Here is a 19557-nt window from a genome sequence, read left to right on the forward strand (position 1 = left end):
ACACTGATTTGATCTTTACAAATTATATGAATATATTAATATTAAATGTTTGAATGCACACTCAAAATATGTATATCTATTATGTTATCAATAAAAAAATTAGAAAAAAACACTGGGAACAAAAGTAGATTCACGAATCCAGGTTGGTCCAAATGTACTTAAAAATTTTCCAGTAATTGAATAGAGTATCAGTTTTTCAATTAAAATTAGTTACAGTTAAATAAAATTAAAAATTCAGTTCCTCAGTTGCACTAGTCACATTTAAGTACTCAGTAGTCAATGTGGCTAGTGGCTACTATATTGAGCAGTTCCATTCTAAAGGATTTAGTAGGGGTTTTCTTAGATATGAACTTTGAAGGTGGGAGGATCCTGAATATCTTCCATGTATATAGAACTTTGAATATAGCCAAAGCATTTTCATATCTTCTATTTCTTTTTAGCCACACAACATTTCTGGTAGGTAAGTTGAACAGATGTTATTTGCCCCAGTTTACAGATGAGCAAACTGAGGCTTTGAGCAAATTAAAGCCCAAGTTCCCAAAGCAAGTTAGCGATGAAGCCAGGATTGGAATTCTTATTCAGCACTTCTTAAGTGTTTCCTTCTTGAGGCATGTTTCAAATACTAGGATCTGGGGCTGCAACAGTAGGGTTAAGTGGCGTGGCACCCACATTGGTCATCCTTCAGCATCAAATTTGCTGCTTGTGTAGAATTATTGACCGCTCTGTGATCCCTTATATGCCCCTATTCTAAAGCCCTCACAGAATCCAGCAAGTATGTCCTTTCTCCTGGAGAGGCTTGACATGATGCCCCTCCTCTTCTCTCTTACCCCCAGCATCTTGTACCTTATTTTATGTATTAATTATTATTATTTAAAGACGTGTCTTGCTATGTTGCTCAGGCTGGACTTGAACTCCTGGGCCTTTCTCCTCAGCCTCCCAAGTAGCTGGGACTGTAGTCATGCATCACCATGCTCAGCAAGTTGTACCTTATTTTAAAGCACAATTCCATTCAAACATTTAGCTAAATGTTTTTAGCTAAAACATTGGTCACCACTGGGAAGTCAGAAGGTTCAGGGGCAGCACAATATCCTATGCTCTAAATACTGCACACACATGAGCGAAAATAAGAACCACTTCTGGCTCAGAGTTTCCTACCGCCCTTCCAGAATTATGTGCTGTCAACTTGCAGCAGGCTAGTCCCTCAGACATGTCCCAGGCATCATGTGGACAGCAGCCTGAGCTGACACCTGCCCAGTACAATTTCCTTCACAGATCATGTCATCTCCTTTGCATCTCTCATCCACCTAGCAGAATGTTGTAGATCTTCTCCCTGACCCCCACTGTCTCTGATTCCAGCTTCTTTCTCCTTTATTCCTGCTGTGCCATGCTCCAAGGATGCAATAGGCTTGTTATGTATGACTTAGATGTCCACACTGTATGCACAGATTTTCCCTGGGGAAGAAATGAGAAAAGAAACAGAGGATACGCATGACACCGGACTGGGCTTTGGAGACAGACATACCTAGTGTGAGCACAGGTCTTACCTCCAGTTTCCTCATCTGTTAAGTCGGGACTACTAATAGGACTCTTGTGTGGGTTAAAAGACATCATGCATGTAAGGCACTCAATAAAGACTCAAGAAATGGAAGTTATTATTGCTGTTGTTTTTAAACAAAAGTAATATTTAGCCAGGCATGGTGGCTCACACCTGTAATCCCAGCACTTCGGGAGGCTGAGGCGGGCAGATCACGAGGTCAGGAGATCAAGACCATCCTGGCTAACACAGTGAAACCCTGTCTCTACTAAAAATACAAAAAATTAGCCAGGCGCAGTGGCAGGCACCTGTAGTCCCAACTACTCAGGAGGCTGAGGCAACAGAATGGCGTGAACCCGGGAGGCGGAGTTTGCAGTGAGCTGAGATCGCGCCACTGCACTCCAGCCTGGGCGACAGAGCAAGACTCCGTCTCAAAAAAAAAAAAAAGTAATATTCAATTGAAATTGAACTATAATATGTAATTGATTTTATTGAATAATATATAATTGAATATTTAATTTTAAATTTAAATATTTAACTGACAAAGACTGAATACATTCAAGATCTACAGTGTTGACTTGATATGCATGTACACTGTGTAATGATTACCACAATCAAATTAATTAACACATCCAACACCACCCATTTTCTACACTAGATCCCCAGAACTTGCTCATCTGATAACTGAAAGTTTATACTGTTTGACTAACATCTCCCCATTTTCCCCATCCCCTCACCCTAGCAACCACCATTCTACCTACTCCCTGCTTCTATGAGTTTGACTTTCTTAGATTCCAAATATAAGTAAAATTGTACGTATTTGTTTTTCTGTATCTGGCTTATTTCACTTAGCATAATGCCCTCAAGTTTCATCCACATTGTCAAAAATAGCAGGATTTCCTTTATATGGCTGAATAATATTCTATTGCATATATGTACCACAATATATTTATCCATTCATCCATCAATGGATACTTAAGTTGATTCCATATCAACTTAAGTTGACTATGATAAATAATGCTGCAATGAACATAGGGAGGCAGATATCCAAAGGAAATAAAATCAGTATTTCAAAGAGATATCTGCCTCCCCACTGAAATACTGATTTTATTTCCTTTGGATATCTGCCTCCCCATGTTCATTGCTCTGCTTCCTCCCTTCTAATAGAAACACGATTTCATTTGGACAGCAAAATGCCCATTTGAAAAGATTCTCCTCCTTGGATGTCCTGCAGCTAGAGTGGCACGTGAGCAGACATCTGCTGTCTAGTACTTCCTTGAAAGCTAGTGTTTTCCTGGCAAAGAGCTCTTTGGTGTCTTTTGCCCTTTCTTCCTGTTTAAAATACAACCTTGAAGCTTGCGTGTGAAGTAGCCACCTTGCAGCCATGGGGATAAGAGGCCTGCACTGTGCTGCTGCATATGGCCACACTGGCTGTGCACAGTGACTATAGAGTTGCATCAGTCAGGGTCCTGGCAGGATACAGACAGCTCCCTCCAATAGGGTAATGGTGGAGACTTTTTAAAAAGGCACTAATTGAAAAGGTGTAATCACTGTCAGGGAAACATGGTTAAGAGATGATACAGTACCCTGGGGCTAGCAATAGCAGGGAGTTATTACCACCCCAAACTCTGAAGGGCAACAAGGGAGAGTGGTTTCCAGGACTTGGAGAGAGGATATGGAGGGGGTGGCCAGCAAGAGCAGCCCTCCCACTGGGATACAGCCAACCTGTGGTGCTCTGCACAAAAGGGACCAGGGGCTGATTACCCCAGCCTCACAGTCTCCTGTTGGTAGTGTCTCCCATTGACCAAATCCAACTAGAAGTCAGAGGGCAAGGAGCTCAAGTGCTATAATCCATTTAGGTCAGCCTCTCAGGATACTGAACAGGTGGAAGGGTGGAGAGTAGATCTGTAGAAGTAAATGGAAAATATCCTTGCATTATATGAATGGGGTCCCTGGCACTCGTCATTCTGCAGCCTGGCATATGCTAAAGATGGCAGAGAATCACCACAGCAGCCCTGAACTAACTACTTATGGAAAATCTTGCTATGTGAGGAAAATAAACCCTTAAGTGGTCAACTAAGTTTGGTTAGATTTAGTTACATGCCTGAGTGCAACCCCATGCAATATGTATGCATTTCACATGCATTTTATATTTGTGGTATCATTTGTCAACAAAACATGTATCTCAGTCAGTATTATTCCATGTTTATTTCTTACTAGTTGAAGGTCAGATGTTCATCATTTCTTCTTGCTAACTAAGTCTGCCTTGACTGAGTATATAACTTTTAGATAAGGTCCTAGATAAAATCTATTAAAGCTGATAAGTTTGCCTGGGAGGAAAGGAATAAGTCTTCTGTAGTAGTACATGAATTACCACATTGGGTCAGGCTGACAAGCCTCTTTGCCACGTTTGTCTCCCATGGCTGGGCTCTAAGATCACACATATGGGGCAGGAATTACCGCAGTAGCCTCAATTCCCTCTCTTTTGCCTGGTGTGGTTCAGTTGCAGATCATCTTCCTGTTGCCCTGAGCTTCGGTGCTCTTGCTTTCCCCTGCTACTCCCTGAACTGCAGCAATTGCTCCAGCACCTGAGTCTCACACTTGAGTTCCCTTTCTCCCGTACGCTGTAACTGTTTTTCTTCCTTGGCCCGACTAGGGGCCCTGTTCTGGCAATTAAGTTAGGTTCTATCTAGCCTGGAGCCCTGCCTTGCTCTTGCCAGCTGCCCTCTCTATGCTTTGGCCATAGCTTCAGCCAAGATCCATGGCTGGAGCCCTGCAATCTGTAAACAGACCTCTCAGACACCATCTGTTTCCCTCATCTCGGCAACAGTCCCTGCCCAGGATCTCTGCTATTGAGTTTTGCCCACTTGCTAGCACTCCCCAGAACCTCTTCTCAGACCTCTGGCAATAAGCCTTTGGCCCTTGGCCTGAGTCCTCAATTGAGATTAAAGACATTGCAATTTACACTCTTGGCTGAAAACACAAGACTGTCTGCCACCTCCAGCACCAGATTCTCACTCTAGGGTTGACTTTTTGGCCTGCAGCTCAGGAGGAAGAATAGAAAGTGTAGAAATATAATAAAATCATGATAATGATAGAAATAAAACAATCTACTACTTATTAAATGCTAACTACATGTCAGACATTGCATAAGTATAGCACAGTCCTTGCTTGGCATGGCAACAGCACAGATTTCAATTAGCACCGTTTAGTTATATAACACAAGTCCCCCAATAATACAGTTCAAATTTCAGTTACCGCAGTATATTAACTGTGAGTAATTGCATAAATACAAGCTTTGCTGCCAGGTTTTCAGTCCACAAAATTACTATGCAAATAACAGATGCACGCCATGGTCAGTGACCACAGCACACCACTTCATTTGTAGTCTGCTGGTGACTGGTCACTGGACATCTGTTATTTAGTTATGCACAGACAGCAAAGCATGTAGTTGTGTTGCCTCTTTATCTCCAAGTAACATTTTAAAAAATGGACAATAGAATTTGCCAATAAAGATAAAAGTGAAGCAAAGAAACAAAAAGTGATTATTGTGGGAGTGAGGTTCAAATCAAAGATCACTGGAGTTACAGAAGAAATTGGTGGCCATGGGAATGTTGACATTGCCACTGTTCAACTCCAGATGGGAATCCAGAGAGACTTAATAAAGGTAAACTTATGAACGTAAATAAGGAAGGAAGTTGTAAGGAAAAGGATAAAGATGTTCCAGAAAGTGACATGGGCAAAAAATTCACATTAAAGGAATGCTCAAAGATATCTCACAACATTGAAAGCACAAAGGAAAACTTAGAAAGGAGGCTGGGCATGGTGGCTCACACCTATGATCCCAGCACTTTGGGAGGCTGAGGCTTGAGTTCAGGAGTTCAAGACCAGCCTAAGCAACATAGGGAGACCCCGTCTCTACAAAAAATAAAAAAGTTAGCCAGGTGTGGTGGTATGTACCTATGGTCCCAACTACTCAGGAGGCTGAGGTGGGAGGATCGCTTTAGCCTGGGAGGTCAAGGTTGTGGTGAGCTGTGATCATGCCACTGTACTTCAGCTCAGATGACAAAGACCCTGTCTCAAAAAAAAAAAAAAAAAAAAAAAGCAAAACACTTTAATTCTCAACATTTCTGTTTTAAATTATGGCATAATAAATATTAGGTTTATAATTTTTTCATTTCTCTATATATTTATAACCAATAGTAAGAAAGTTTTTAATATTTAGACAAAAAAGTTTTTAAACATCACAAAACAATTGTAATTTTTCCCACTGATAATTGAGATCACTTTGAAGGGTGTTGGCTTGCATATGTTTATAGGACAGTGCTATCATGCAAAGTGAAGACTGCCTGTACTTTACATGTATATTTCATTTACCTATTTCTTTCTTTCTTTTTTTCCCCCCTTGCTAGGTCGCTGCCCCATTTTCAGCACTAGATGGTGCTGAAACCCACGTTTGCCTCCATTCTAATAAATAATCAGTGCCCCTCATCCTTAATGGAGGATATCCCAGTAGTATGGGAAGGCTAGCTAGGGGTTCAGTGTCCAAGGGACCTATGGACCCAACCTCCTACAGTATGGTGCTGCTGAACAGCCACTATGATTTGGTGTCTCCATCTCTTTTTGTCAAGTTACACAGCAGGGTTTCCAGAGCTGGGATGGTAGTCTCACCTCTCCCCTTTGTCTCTGGCTGTTGTCAGGGATATTTCTCCTCTAGGGACTGCTGATGCTTCTAGTAGTTGAGGCAGGGACAAGTCTCCTGCAAGGGAACCCAAGATTGTGGAGAAGCTGGTTGTCTATGCCTTGATCTCACTTTTTACAGTGTACAGACTGTGAGTTGTAGGAAATTTTCATGCACTTGGGGCCTGGCAGATTGTGGGGAGGGGATTACAGATATGGAAGTCTGATTCTCTTACCATCTTCTCAGAGTTTTTTAAACTTCTCTGTGGCCCCAGCAATTGTCTCATCCTCATATTTGAGTTCTCGGATATTGTGGTGATAATTTCAGTGTTGAATATTAGTTTTGGGTTTTCCATTGGGGGGTGTGAAGCCAGCTTGCTTCCTTGCTGCCACTTTGGAACCATATTATCTCATTTAATCCTTTGACTAACCCTAAGAAGCAGATGCTCTTATTATTCCCATTTTGCAGATGCTCTTATTATTCCCATTTTATAGACAAAGAATCTGAGGTTCAAAGACGATAAATAATTTGACCAACGCCATACAACTAGTTAAGTAGCTACAACCTATTGGGTCTTAAAGCCCATGATCTTAACCCCAAATGAAACAGTCCAGGTAAATGACTCTGGTGGGTGTTTGATATGGAGGAGTGGGCAGAGAGGAGAGGAAGTAGTGAGAGATGAAAGTACCTTCTCTAACATATGTCTAAAAAGTCTACAGCAGCACTGTCCAATAGAGCTTTCTATAATACAACAGATGCCCCCTTACCCAAGGAGGATACATTCAAAGACCCCCAGAGATGCCTAAAACCACGGATAGCACCAAATCCTATATACCTCTAACTAAGACAGCTACTCAATAACAAATGGGCAGGTGGCACATACAGTATGGAAGCACTGGACAAAGGATGATTCACATCCCAGGCAGGTAAGAGCAGGACAGTGCAAGACTTCATCATGAGACTCAGGATGTTACACAATTTAAAACTTACAAATTGCTTATTTCTGGAATTTTCCATTTAATATTCTCAGACTACATTGACTGTAGGTAACTGAAACCATGGCTAAAGAGGGATTCCTGTATATGTATAGAATACATAATATTTATATAATCTATAATAGAGAATTAATGTATCTATTCAACCCTGATATACATGTAGATATACATGGACTTCAGGATCCATCTTTTCTTGATCCTCCAGGACCTTGATCCACCAAATCCCAGCTCTTTCTGAACAGACCTACTTGCCCTATGGGATGTAATTTCCAGTAGAGCTGCTCTACTTCACTAAGTCCTCAGGAAATTAGGCTTCTTCTGGCTCATGGTCCAAGATGGCTGCTCCAGCTCTAGCCATTACATCTACATTCCAGCCAGCAGGAAAGAGTAAGAGAAAGGAAGGTTCCCTCCTCCAGAACACATTCTGGAATTATATATATTACTTTTGCTTACAACCCATAGGTCAATATTTAGCCACAGGCCACAAAAAGTTGAGGGAAGTTTGGGAAATGAGTTTTTATTTAGAATGGTCATGTGCCCAGCTCAGAGTCCAGATTCCATAACTGAAAAGAAGAGGAGAGCAGACATTGGGGGTCATCTTGAAGCAGAGTGGGTACAGTAGTCTGGGAAAGTTCTTATTTGTTTGTTTGTTTGTTTTGTTTGTTTTTTTCCTTCCCAGCCTCAATAATGAGAGGCAGGCAAGGAGAAGGTTGGAAATGATTGCTGGTTGTGCTCTTCCGACCTTTTGTTTGCAACTGGATCCTTCTTCTGGTCCCACAAGTCTCACTATCCAAAATAATAACAATTTACACAGTACCTCTCTCTCCTTGCCAGCCATTGTTCTTTCTTTCCTTACACGGCCAAGTCTCTGTAAAGAATAGACTACACATGTTATCCGCATTTTCTAACTCATGCTTCAGTCCTCTCTGGCTTCTTTCCCTCCCACTCCATTGAAAACATTTTAATTCTAGGCCACTACTAACCTCCTAATTTGCAAATCCAACAGTTGCTTCTTCGTCCTCTTCTTCCCTTCTTCTGTGGATTTTGGCTTTCCTTGCCACTTCTGCCTCTATGAAACCCTCTTTGCCTGTGGCTTCTTTGACATCACTCTCACCCAGTTCCCTTTTAACTTCTCTGGCTACCTATTCTCTATTTCCTTCGTGAGTGCCTCCTCTTGTCTTCACCCCATCAGTGCTGGCTTCTTCAGGGTGCTATTTTCCATCCCTCTTCTCCAAACTCTCCTCCTAGGTTGTTGTTTCCAAACTACAATCTTGAAGTTTCAAAGATTGAAGGTACTTTACTGTGAAATGGGGACCTATTTTAGATGCCTCCCTCAAGGAGAGATTACTCAAAACTGCTCTACTAAAACATCTTTCCCATTGGATTATGTACTTTGTCATAGATTGAATTGTATCTCCCCCAAAAGACATGCTGAAGCCTTAACCCGCTGTACCTATGAATATGACTTTATTTGGATATGGGATATTTGCTGATATAATCAAGTTAAGATGAGATCACAGGATGAGCCCTAATCCAATATAACTAGTGAATTTACAATAAGAGGAGAACAGGCTGGGTGCAGTGGCTTACGTCTGTAATCCCAGCACTTTGGGAGGCTGACGCAGGAGGATTGCTTGAGCTCAGGAGTTCAAGACCAGCATGGGAAACATGGTAAAACCTCATCTCTAGAAAAAATTTAAAAACTAGCCAGGCATGGTGGTGCACACCTATAATCCCAGCTACTCCGGAAGCTGAGGTGGGAGGATCACTTAAGCCTGGGAGGTGGAGGCTGCAGCAAGCTGAGATCGCACCATTGCACTCCAGCCTAGGTGACAGAGCCAGACCCTGTCTCAAAAAAAAACAAAGAAGAGACAGACACACAGGGAGAACACCACGTGATGATGTGATGGAGTCAGAGACTGGAGTGATTCATTGACAAGCCAAGGGCTGCCATGGATTGACAGCTGCCAGCAGAAGCTAGAAAGAAGCATGGAAGCATTCTCTCCTACAGGTTTTGGAGGGATCACATCCCTACTGACACTTTGATTTCAGACTTATACATCCTTCAGAACTGTGAAACATTCCTATTGTTTCACAGCAGCCCTAGGAAACTAGTACACATTTCCTCATCACCCTGCAGCTCCCTATCTAAGCCACCAGTTATAGCTTGCAATCTCTTTTGTCTTAAAAATATTTTGCCTTAATTTTTCTCCTAGTTCAAGGGTTCTCGGGCTTTCAAATATCATAGCCTAGTTTTTTTTAATTTGAAGTTCAACATTAGGGTTGGAACTTTTGATTTTTTCCTTTAACCTTGTGCTATAAGGGCATTAGAAAAAAACTACCATCTAGGCGCAAAACTCTCAGAAGAAAGTACAGTTCTTTAAATTAAACACTTTGGGTTTTATGAAAAACTCACTGCTTTATTCCAACTCTTCCAGTTTTATTTCAAATCCATAAAAACTTTATTATGGCAACATTTAAGAGCCTCCTATGTTATGTATGTGACATAGAAAAATATTAATAGATAAATATTCATAACCTCTTTTCTGTTCGCAGACATATTATTTCTCCCTCCCTTTCCAAATTCTCTTTGGACATATTACGAAATTGGGCTGGCCGGGCACGGTGGTTCATGCCTGTAATCCCAGCACTTTAGGAGACCAAGGCAGGCAGATCACCTGAGGTCGGGAGTTCAAGACTAGCCTGACCAACATGGAGAAATGTCGTCCCTACTAAAAATACAGAATTAGCCAGGCGTGGTGGTGCATGCCTGTAATCCCAGCTACTCAGGAGGCTGAGGCAGGAGAATTGCTTGAACCTGGGAGGTGGAGGTTTCAGTGAACCAAGATCGCACCATTACACTCCAGCCTGGGCAACAAGAGCAAAACTCCATCTCAAAAAAAAAAAAAAAAAAAAAAAAAAAATTGGGTTAATACTCAGTGAGAGGGAGATTTTAAGAAGCAGAAGCTAAAAAGAATAGTGAGAATTCCTTTTGGGGTTTTTGTTTGTTTGTTTGTTTGTTTGTTTAGACAGAGTTTTGCTCTTGTTGCCCAGGCTGGAGTGCAATGGCACCATCATGGCTCACTGCAACCTCTGCCTCCCAGGTTCAAGCAATTCTCCTACCTCAGCCTCCCGAGTAGCTGGGATTACAGGCATACACCACCACGCCTGGCTAATTTTTGTATTTTTGGTAGAGACGGAGTTTCACCATGTTGGCCAGGCTGGTCTCGAACTCCTGACCCAGGTGATCTGCCCTCCTCAGCCTCTCAAATTGCTGGGATTACAGGTGTGAGCCACTGCGCCCGGCCTGAGAATTCCTTTTTAAAAGGTAGAGAGCTATCTCTCAAAAAGAAGCTTAGATAGATGAGAAGGTGGAGAAGCATGCTGAGGTTTAAGGGAGTTGGGTGAATGAAGCATATAAGAGAAATTGAAAATGGTAAAATAAGAGGAAAAAAGAGTTTCAGGAAATTCACTATACAGTGTCTGTGTTCTCCTTTCAGTACCTCTTGAGAATCTGAGGTAGGGATTTAAATTGCTTTCAACTTTTTCTTCCACTGGACTTGTATCTCTTATTTATCTTTCTTTAATAAAAATAGAGATGGGATCTCACCATCTTGACCAGGCTGGTCTCAAACTCCTGGGATCAGTGGATCCTCCTGTCTCAGCCTCCAAAAGTGCTGGGATTACAGGTGTGAGTCACCATGCCCAGTCCTTTTTCAATTAAAATTTTAAAAAAATAACTTGTATTGTGGATATTTAAGATATACAATATGAAGTTATGATATCATATCGACCAGGGGTCCCCAATCCCCAGCAACCAGTCCTCGGCCTGTTTGGAACCCCCATGACCTCCTGAGCTCCGCCTCCTGTCAGATCAACCGCGCATTAGATTCTCATAGGAGCTCGAACCCTACTGTGAACTGCCCATAGGAGGGATCTAAATTATGTACTCCCTATGAGAATCTTATGCCTGATGATCTGAGGTGGAACAGTTTCATGCCGAAACCATAGCCCCCATCCCCCTGCCAAGTCCATACCACCCACTCCCCTGCCAAGTCCGTGGAAAAATTGTCTTCCATGAAACCGGTCCCTAGTGCCAAAAAGGTTGGGGACAGCTGATACAGACAGTCACAAAGTTACTATAGTGAAGCATATTAACATATCCATCATCTCATATAGTTACCACCAACCCTTTTTGTGTTTCTGTGGCAAGAGCGGCTAAAATCTACTCATTTGGCATGAATCCCATATGCAGTGCAGTTTTATTCCTAATGGACTTGTGTGATTATGTGTAGGACCAAATCACAGGGCACCTAGGCCTTATTAAGCGTTGCATTGGCTGGGTGCGGTGGCTCATGCCTGTAGTTCCAGCACTTTGGGAGGCCGAGGCAGGAGGATTGCTGGAGCCCAGGAGCTCGAGCTTGCAGTGAGCTCTGATCACACCACTGCATTCCGGCAACAGAGCCAGACCCTATCTAAAATAAATAAATAAAAATAAAGAGTTGCGTATGACTGCTATCAGAGGCAGCATGGTATAATGGTTGGATATGACTGCTATCAGAGGCAGTATGGTATATGATATAAGGGCTTGGGGGTTCTGGAATCAGAAGCCCTGTGTTTGAATCCTGGCCCCAGTCTTTTTTTCAACAACTCTCCTTTGTGTCCATCAGAAAATTACTTTACTGCACTGTGCCTCATTTCCCCATCCATGAAAGGGAGATAACAGGAGCCACCTCACTGGATTGTTGGATGGATTACATGAGTTAATACATATGAGGCATTTAGGGCATGCCAGGCTGTGGACAGCCCTCACTTGTCAGCTAGCAATGAAACAGAAACCTACAAACCATCTCTCCGCTCCCTAAGCCAAACAAACCAAAAACACCTCTTGTGGCTCACGGTTCCCAAGCTTCCCGGCATGGCTCCCCACAAAGCTGCCTTCGGTTCGCCCGGCAGGCGTTGTAGCGACCTTCCCTGCCCGGGTCCCAGTCACGGTCGGGAGCAGCGGCCGTGGCCCGGGCTCGGGAGGCAGGCTCCCGCCCGCACCCTCCCGTGCGAGGTCCCCGCCCTGCGCTCCCGGCTCTTCGCACCTCTACCCGAGCTTCTCTCACGTTGCTTGTGAGACTGCCTCGCCCACACATCCTAGATGCTCAATTAAAGTGGACGTAAAGGAAGATGCTGTGCCTTCTTCCCAAAATACCGAACGGGAGGCTCTGGGTGGGGATGGGAGACGTGGTCAGTGGGAAGCGTCCTTCCACCCTAAGGTGCGCTGCCCCAGGTGGCCGCTGGCCACGTCGCCTGGGGTGGGGGCGGGGCTCCCCTGTCAGGAACCCCCTTCCCCAGCGTCTCTCCACTGCCCGCGGGCCTCCAGCCTGGCCCCCGGAGCCCGCGGCCACGTGACCCCAGCACAGCTGGAGGCGGGTCCCCGCCCTCCCCAGGGAGCAGCGGGTTGAGGCGGGAGCGGTGCATTGTGGGCAGAGGGGCGGGGGTTGGGAAGATGGCGGCTCCCAGCCTCCTCAACTGGAGGCGAGTTTCTTCCTTCACGGGGCCGGTCCCCCGCGCCCGGCACGGACACCGAGCTGTGGCCATCCGGGAGCTGATGATCATCTTTGGAGGGGGAAATGAGGGCATCGCGGATGAGCTGCACGTCTACAACACGGGTAGGCGCGGCGGCGGCTCGTCGGCCCCGCCTGCTGGAGCCGCGGAGGGGGAGGGGTGGCGAGGCGGCGGCCGCGGCCCTGACAGCTGTCACCGCCCGGTCACTGCTTCCTTGGGCGGGCGGCGGGGAGCGCGGCTCAGCCGGGCGTCCCGGGTCCCGCAGCTCTGTCCCGAACGGCAGCTCTGGGGCCCGCGGGGCGCAACGGACCCCGAGCGGGGCGCACCGGCCTTCAGGCGGGGGATCCCGCACGCCCACACCCCAGCCCGATAGGCGGACGCAGGCGACAGAAGACCGTGTCCAACCGCCTGGGCCATTCCCCGAAATCTCTCCCCTGTCAAAAAACAAAACCCACTCCAAACCAAAGTTCCTTAGGGCCTTTCTCGTCTTTGCCTGCCTTCCTTTCTTAGGAGGAAGACCATCTAGGGGGTGAGGAGGTAAAACGAGAGGCCTTCTGGCACTCTCGCCTCAAATACAACCCGGTGTTTGGCAGGTAACGGTCAAGAGCCCCTCCGTGGGCCGCGCTCTAAACCGGCGGGGACGTGGTGAGGCGGCCTTGTGTCTGCATACTCGGTGTGGGCGCCCTTCTGGACTGGCCCTCGGAAAGAGGACTGTCATAACTGGAGCACCACTGCAGATCACAAGTGCCCCTGGGCAGGGAGCCCCTATCTTTGAGGACCTCTGTGGAATAGAAGGGAGACTGGAATTTAATTTTTTTTTCCCCTCGTAAATGCTCAGGCTGTCACAAGAAATCTGTTTGGTGTAAAGACAGTGATGGAATTTTGGGTCTACTTCATGACCGATAACTTTTCTTTGACCAAACAACTTAATCACAGGAATAATTTGAAGATTAACAAAATAGTGGAGTCTGAGAAATTTTATTTTTTTCACCCTCTGCTCCTCCCAGCGCCCCAGCATATGAAGGTAAAAAGTTACTGACAGTTTGGTCTTAGTGTAAAATCCCTGGCTTTGGAACAAATTAGACCTGATTTGAATCTTGCTCTGCCGGTTGCCCAGGATCAGCGCTAAAGTTGCCAAACCTTTTTAAGCCTCACAATTTTCAGTTGTAAAATGGAGATTTTTATACTCACCCAGCAGGGCGTTTTGTAAGAATTAAATGATACAGATCAGGGTTTTTCAACAGCAGCACCCTCGACCTTTTGGGCCAGGTAATTCTTTGTTGAGGTTGGGGGAAGCTGCCCTGTATTGCACTGTACATTGTAAGATGTTTGACAGCATCTCTGCCTCTACCTACTAGATGCCAGTAACAGCCCCCTCCAGTTGTGACAACTAAAAATGTCACCAGACATTACCAAATGTCTTCTGGGGGGGCAGAATCATCCCCAGTTGAGACCCACTGATATTGATGATATATATAAAGGACTTGCTGATGGTATATGATAACCGTTGTTTGTTATAATCGGTTTTAATTTTATTTTGGCAACTAGCTACGAATCAATGGTTTCTGCCAGCTGTTAGAGGAGATATCCCTCCAGGCTGTGCTGCCCATGGATTTGTCTGTGATGGTACCAGAATATTAGTATTTGGGGGAATGGTTGAATATGGAAGATACAGCAATGAGTTATATGAGTTACAAGTAAGTGTATTTAATATTGTTTCAATCTGAGGCTTTAATAATGATATTGTTCATAACTTTTCAAAAGATTGCAACATTACTAACATTGTTTAACACATTTTAATATTATTCAAGTAATGTAAACTTCACATTTTATAGCTTTATAGAAAATGTTTCCACTTCACTTAAAAGCCAAAGATTCCTGGCAAGTCTTTTTCCCATACCCAGTGCGACATTTATAACATCAAGATATCTGTTAGGTAGCATCAGTTGTACATGTTATATATTTAGGTTTTTGTATCTTAGTGCAGTAGAAACTTTACCCTGCAACAGGAGCACCTGGGGAACCTGTGAAAACACAGATTGCTGGGTCCTACCCAGAGAGTTTCTGAGTCAGTAGAAGGCCATGAGCATTTGCATTTCTACCAAGTTCCCAGCTGCTGATGCTCCTGGTTTCTAGAGTATACTTTTTGTTTGTTTGTTTTGAGACGGAGTCTTGCTCTGTCACCCAGGCTGGACTGCAGCCGCACGATCTCAGCTCACTGCAACCTCCGTCTCCTGGGTTCAAGCAATTCTCCTGCCTCAGCCTCCTGAGTAGCTGTGACTACAGGCACGTGCCACCATGCCCAGCTAATTTTTGTATTTTTAGTAGAGACGGGTTTTCACCATGTTGGCCAGGCTGGTCTTGAACTCCTGACCTCAGGTGATCCACCCGCCTGGGCCTCCCAAAGTGCTGGGATTACCGACGTGAGCCACCCTGCTGTGCCGCAAGTTCTTAAGTATTAAGTACTGCAGGACTCACAGAGGGATAATTGGCATTGGTATCAACTGACAGATTCACAATTTTGAATAAAACTTTCCGCATTTGGAAAATCACCGTGCCCGGCCCCTAGGCTATACTTTGAAAACCACTGCTTTAGTGTTTTAGAAATTGTTACCCTCATATTAATATTTACTACACCCCCCACCTTGACAATACATACAAAAGAGGAGTAACAGTTTCCCATAACCTTTCTAAATTTGAGTCTTATTAAACCAGACTCATAGCCCTTGTTAACTTTTCTTCCTGATCTGTGCCTTATCCCTAGGGCAGTGATCATGTGGGTATCTGCTAATTGGCAGATGTGAGTGGTTATACCTACTTACAAGCAACTCATTGCAAAAATAATTTCAGCTAAAGAAAACATCCATGGCCAGATAATAAATTTTGGAATTTGATGTGTTAAATGAGCTTTATATTTACCTTTAAAAGGTTAAAATATTTACCATTCATGGATTACCTTATTTCAGAAAGTAAGAATATATAAATTACATTTAATCTTGAAGCTATGTATAATACTTTATTTTTCATTTGGAAAATACTTTAGAACTGTTAGTGTTTATTATTATATGCTTAGTTTGCCATGGAAATCTGTGAATATGGAAGAGTAACTTGAATGTCTACTGGAACATATATTTTAATTCCAGAAGTTAGCTGGTTATTTGTCATTTGTCCCAAAAGTGGTTTTTTAGTGCCTTCTGATGGGATTTGGATTAAAATGTATTGATATGATGTTGCACTATTGACAATATAGGAGTGCTTTCTTGATTTTGTCTGACTGTATTTGTGCCCTTTTTTTTTCAGGCAAGTCGTTGGTTATGGAAAAAAGTGAAACCCCATCCCCCTCCTTCTGGTTTACCTCCTTGTCCTCGGCTTGGACATAGCTTCTCTTTATATGGTAACAAATGCTATTTGTTTGGTGGCCTGGCAAATGAAAGCGAAGATTCAAACAATAATGTTCCCAGGTATGCTGACCCTTTCAGACCAAATGCTTGTTTTATGATTTAGAGTAGGAACATTTTATTTTTTCCATCTTTAATTTTTAAAAGGGATGATGCTTAGCTTTTTGCATTTCAACCTAACAATGGACAGATTTGTGTGTGTTTGTGTTTTCCTTAGTCCCTGGAGCATATTTGTTTTCAAAACTGTGTCTTTTCTTCAGAAAGCGTTGGAGCTAAAAACAAAAAAACTGTCTTTCTAATGAGAAATCATCTTATTAAATTAATATTAATGTAACTGTTTGTATCAATATATTTGTATATATTGAGCCATAATGCATTTTAGCTACCTCATAAATGATAATGAAAAGTAACAGATGGTTATTTTAAAATTAGATTTCTCTGGGAATTTGGCGACAAAACTCTGACTATAAAATGAAAGCTATCATTTCCATGTTTTATACAGGAAGCTGTTAGAGTGGTTCACACTAGCATATACTTTTATAATCAATTCTTTCCTCCTTTTTCCCAAACAGAATTAGTTCACTTCCTCTTTTCTTTTTCACATTGTGTTTTGTTTGTTTGTATGTTGAATTCCAATAAGCCTTTATGAAACAGCTCATAGGCAGGTTTGGTCCACAGGGTGTAGTTTGCTGGCACAGATTGTAAATAATGGGGCTATCTACATTGTTGACCCCTATTATAGCTAATGTTGGTTTTGTCTGCAAAGAATTCCTCTTTCCTTTGGGGAATTATACTGTTCCATGTAGTTTTTTTTTTTTTAATAAATTTTATTTGTGTAAATTTAAGGTATATAACATGATGGTATAAGATAGATATTTTGTATATATATTAAAATGGTTACTATAGTGGTAATATATCCATCATTTCGTATAGTTACCCATTTTTTTCTTCCTGGGGCATGAGCAGCTGTAGTCACCACCGGGCGTTGTGGCTCAGCACTTTGGGAAGCCGAGGTGGGTGGATTGCTTGAGCCCAGCAGTTCAAGATCAGCCTAGGCAACATGGCAAAACCCCGTCTCTACCAAAAATACAAAAAATTAGCTGGGCATGGTGGCACGCGCCTGTGGTCACAGCTACTCGGAGGCTGAGGTGGGAGGATTTATTGAGCCTGGGAGGTGGAGGTTGCATTGAGCCGAGATCGTGCCGCTGCACTCCAGCCTGGGTGACAGAGTTAGACCCTATCTCAAAAAAAAAAAAAAAAATCCTGAATACAATGCATTATTATTAACTGTAGTCTTCATGTTGTACATTAGATCTCTCAATTTGTTTATCCTAGGTATTTGCTACTTTGTATCTTTTGACCTACATTTCCCCATTTCCTTCCCTTCCTGTCACCTTGACCCTGGTAACCACTGTTTTATTCTCTATTTCTATATGTTTTACCTTTTTTGTTAAAAAAAAAAAAGATTTCACATATGAGATCATGCAATATTGTTCTTTGTGTCTGTCTTATTTCACTTAGCATAATGTCCTGCTGCTCCATCCATGCTGTGGCAAATGGTAGTATATTTTTTTCTTTCTTTTTTTTAGACTTTCTCTTTTTTTATTTTTTATTTTTATTTTACTTTAAGTTCTGGGGTGCATGTGCAGAATGTGCAGGTTTGTTACATAGGTATACATGTGCCATGGTGGTTTGCTGCACATATCAACCCATCATCTAGGTTTTAAGCCCCACATGCATTAGGTATTTGTCCTAATGCTCTCCCTCCCCTTGCCCTGCAACCCCCGATATGCCCTGGTGTGTGATGTTCCCTTCCCTCTGTCCATGTTTTCTCATTGTTCAGCTCCCTCTTATGAGTGAGAACATGCAGTGTTTGGTTTTCTGTTTCTGTGTTAGTTTAGTTTGCTGAGAATGATGGTTTCCAGCTTCATCCATGTCCCTGCAAAGGACATGAACTCTTTTTTTTGAGACAGAGTCTCGCTCTGTCTCCCAGGCTGGAGTGCAGTGGCGCAATCTCGGCTCACTGCAAGCTCCGCCTCCTGGGTTCATGCCATTCTCCTGCCTCAGCCATCTGAGTAGCTGGGACCACAGGCGCCCACCACTACATCCTGCTAATTTTTTGTATTTTTAATAGAGACTAACATGGGGTTTCACCGCGTTAGCCAGGATGGTCTCGATCTCCTGACCTCGTGATCTGCCCACCTCGGCCTCCCAAAGTGCTGGGATTACAGGCGTGAGCCACTGCACCCGGCCGAACTCATTCTTTTTTATGGCTGCAATATTTTTTTATTTTTAAGCCCGAATAATATTCACATAGTGTTTTGATCACATTGTCATTCTAGCACTCAAGCTTTGGAGATTTAGAGTCCAAAGGGCTGTTTTCTGATTCAGGGCTTATCATGTGTGTCCTTTAGAGCAAATAATCTAAGCCTGTTTCCTTCACTGTGAAATGGGAGTGATTAAATACCTGTTTTACAGTGTCATTGTGATAGTGAAATAAGATCATTGATATAATTTTCAAAGCACTTTCAGGTTGCCATAGCATATAATACAGTAGAGTTATCAACCATTATAATGTCTTTTTACCTGCGTTAGATTGATGGTAGGATCTTAACTTTTTTTCCAAACTTTTTTAAAATATAGAAACACTAAAATATCATGGAAAATTTGGAAACTACAGAAAAGGAAAAAAAATTATCCTACCACAGTAATCCAGATACTTTAACTTTTTTTTTTTTTTTTTTTTGAGACGGAGTCTCACTCTGTTGCCCAGGCTGGAGTACAGTGGCGCGATCTCAGCTCACTGCAAGCTCCGCCTCCCGGGTTCACGCCATTCTCCTGCCTCAGCCTCCTGAGTAGCTGGGACTACAGGCGTCTGCCACCACGCCTGGCTAATTTTTTTGTGTTTTTTAGTAGAAACGGGGTTTCACCATGTTAGCCAGGATGGTCTTGATCGCCTGACCTCATGATCCACCTGCCTCAGCCTACCAAAGTGCTGGGATTACAGGCATGAGCCACCACGCCTGGCCAATACTTTTACTTTCAACACGTCTTTTTAAAAAATTTTTCCATTAAACAGGTTTTTAAAATAACACTGGTAAAAAGTCAAGAAATCAGAAAGTGTACAGTGTTCTTTCAACAACGCTATCCCCCAACATAGGCAAATACACATAATTCAATTTGATGTACATCTTTTGGAACCTTTTTCATGTAACACTTTTCATGTACCCTTTTTCATGTATTAGCTTTTGTTAGGTTATTGTTTATGATGGGGCAGGCTTCTCAAGGGTATTCTACTTCAGAGGGCCAGTAGGTGCATACAGTTACATACAATGCTTTTTAAAGCCTGTGTTCAAAGCACACATTCATTTCTGGTCACATTCCATTGGTCAA

At 43.1% G+C, this 19557-nt stretch overlaps 2 protein-coding genes across 5 annotated transcripts in view; one reads left to right on the forward strand and one right to left on the reverse strand.

Annotated features, from left to right (window-relative positions):
• GLT8D2 (glycosyltransferase 8 domain containing 2) overlaps positions 1 to 12623 on the reverse strand; it is a 73757-nt gene extending 61134 nt beyond the window's left edge. The window contains exons 1-2 of one of the 2 annotated variants that reach the window (XM_063646643.1): positions 12301 to 12584; positions 5495 to 5608 (exon numbers count right to left, since the gene is read on the reverse strand). The gene's annotated coding sequence lies outside the window, so the exon portion shown is untranslated. Of the gene's footprint in view, positions 1 to 5494; positions 5609 to 12300 lie in introns of both variants that reach the window. The other variant, XM_054444173.2, reaches the window with a different exon arrangement.
• An 8-nt stretch (positions 12624 to 12631) lies between these two features.
• Positions 12632 to 19557, forward strand: part of HCFC2 (host cell factor C2) — a 41899-nt gene continuing 34973 nt past the window's right edge. For 2 of the 3 annotated variants that reach the window (XR_008492949.2, XM_054444183.2), the window contains exons 1-3: positions 12695 to 12870; positions 14315 to 14463; positions 16067 to 16227. Coding sequence is in view for 2 of the 3 variants with exons in the window: in XM_054444183.2 (XP_054300158.1) it covers positions 12708 to 12870; positions 14315 to 14463; positions 16067 to 16227 (473 nt within the window). In the remaining variant the exon portion in view is untranslated. Of the gene's footprint in view, positions 12871 to 14314; positions 14464 to 16066; positions 16228 to 19557 lie in introns of all 3 variants that reach the window. The other variant, XM_054444181.2, reaches the window with a different exon arrangement.

Source organism: Pongo pygmaeus, chromosome 10 (assembly GCF_028885625.2).
Source record: "Pongo pygmaeus isolate AG05252 chromosome 10, NHGRI_mPonPyg2-v2.0_pri, whole genome shotgun sequence".
NCBI lineage: Eukaryota > Metazoa > Chordata > Mammalia > Primates > Hominidae > Pongo > Pongo pygmaeus.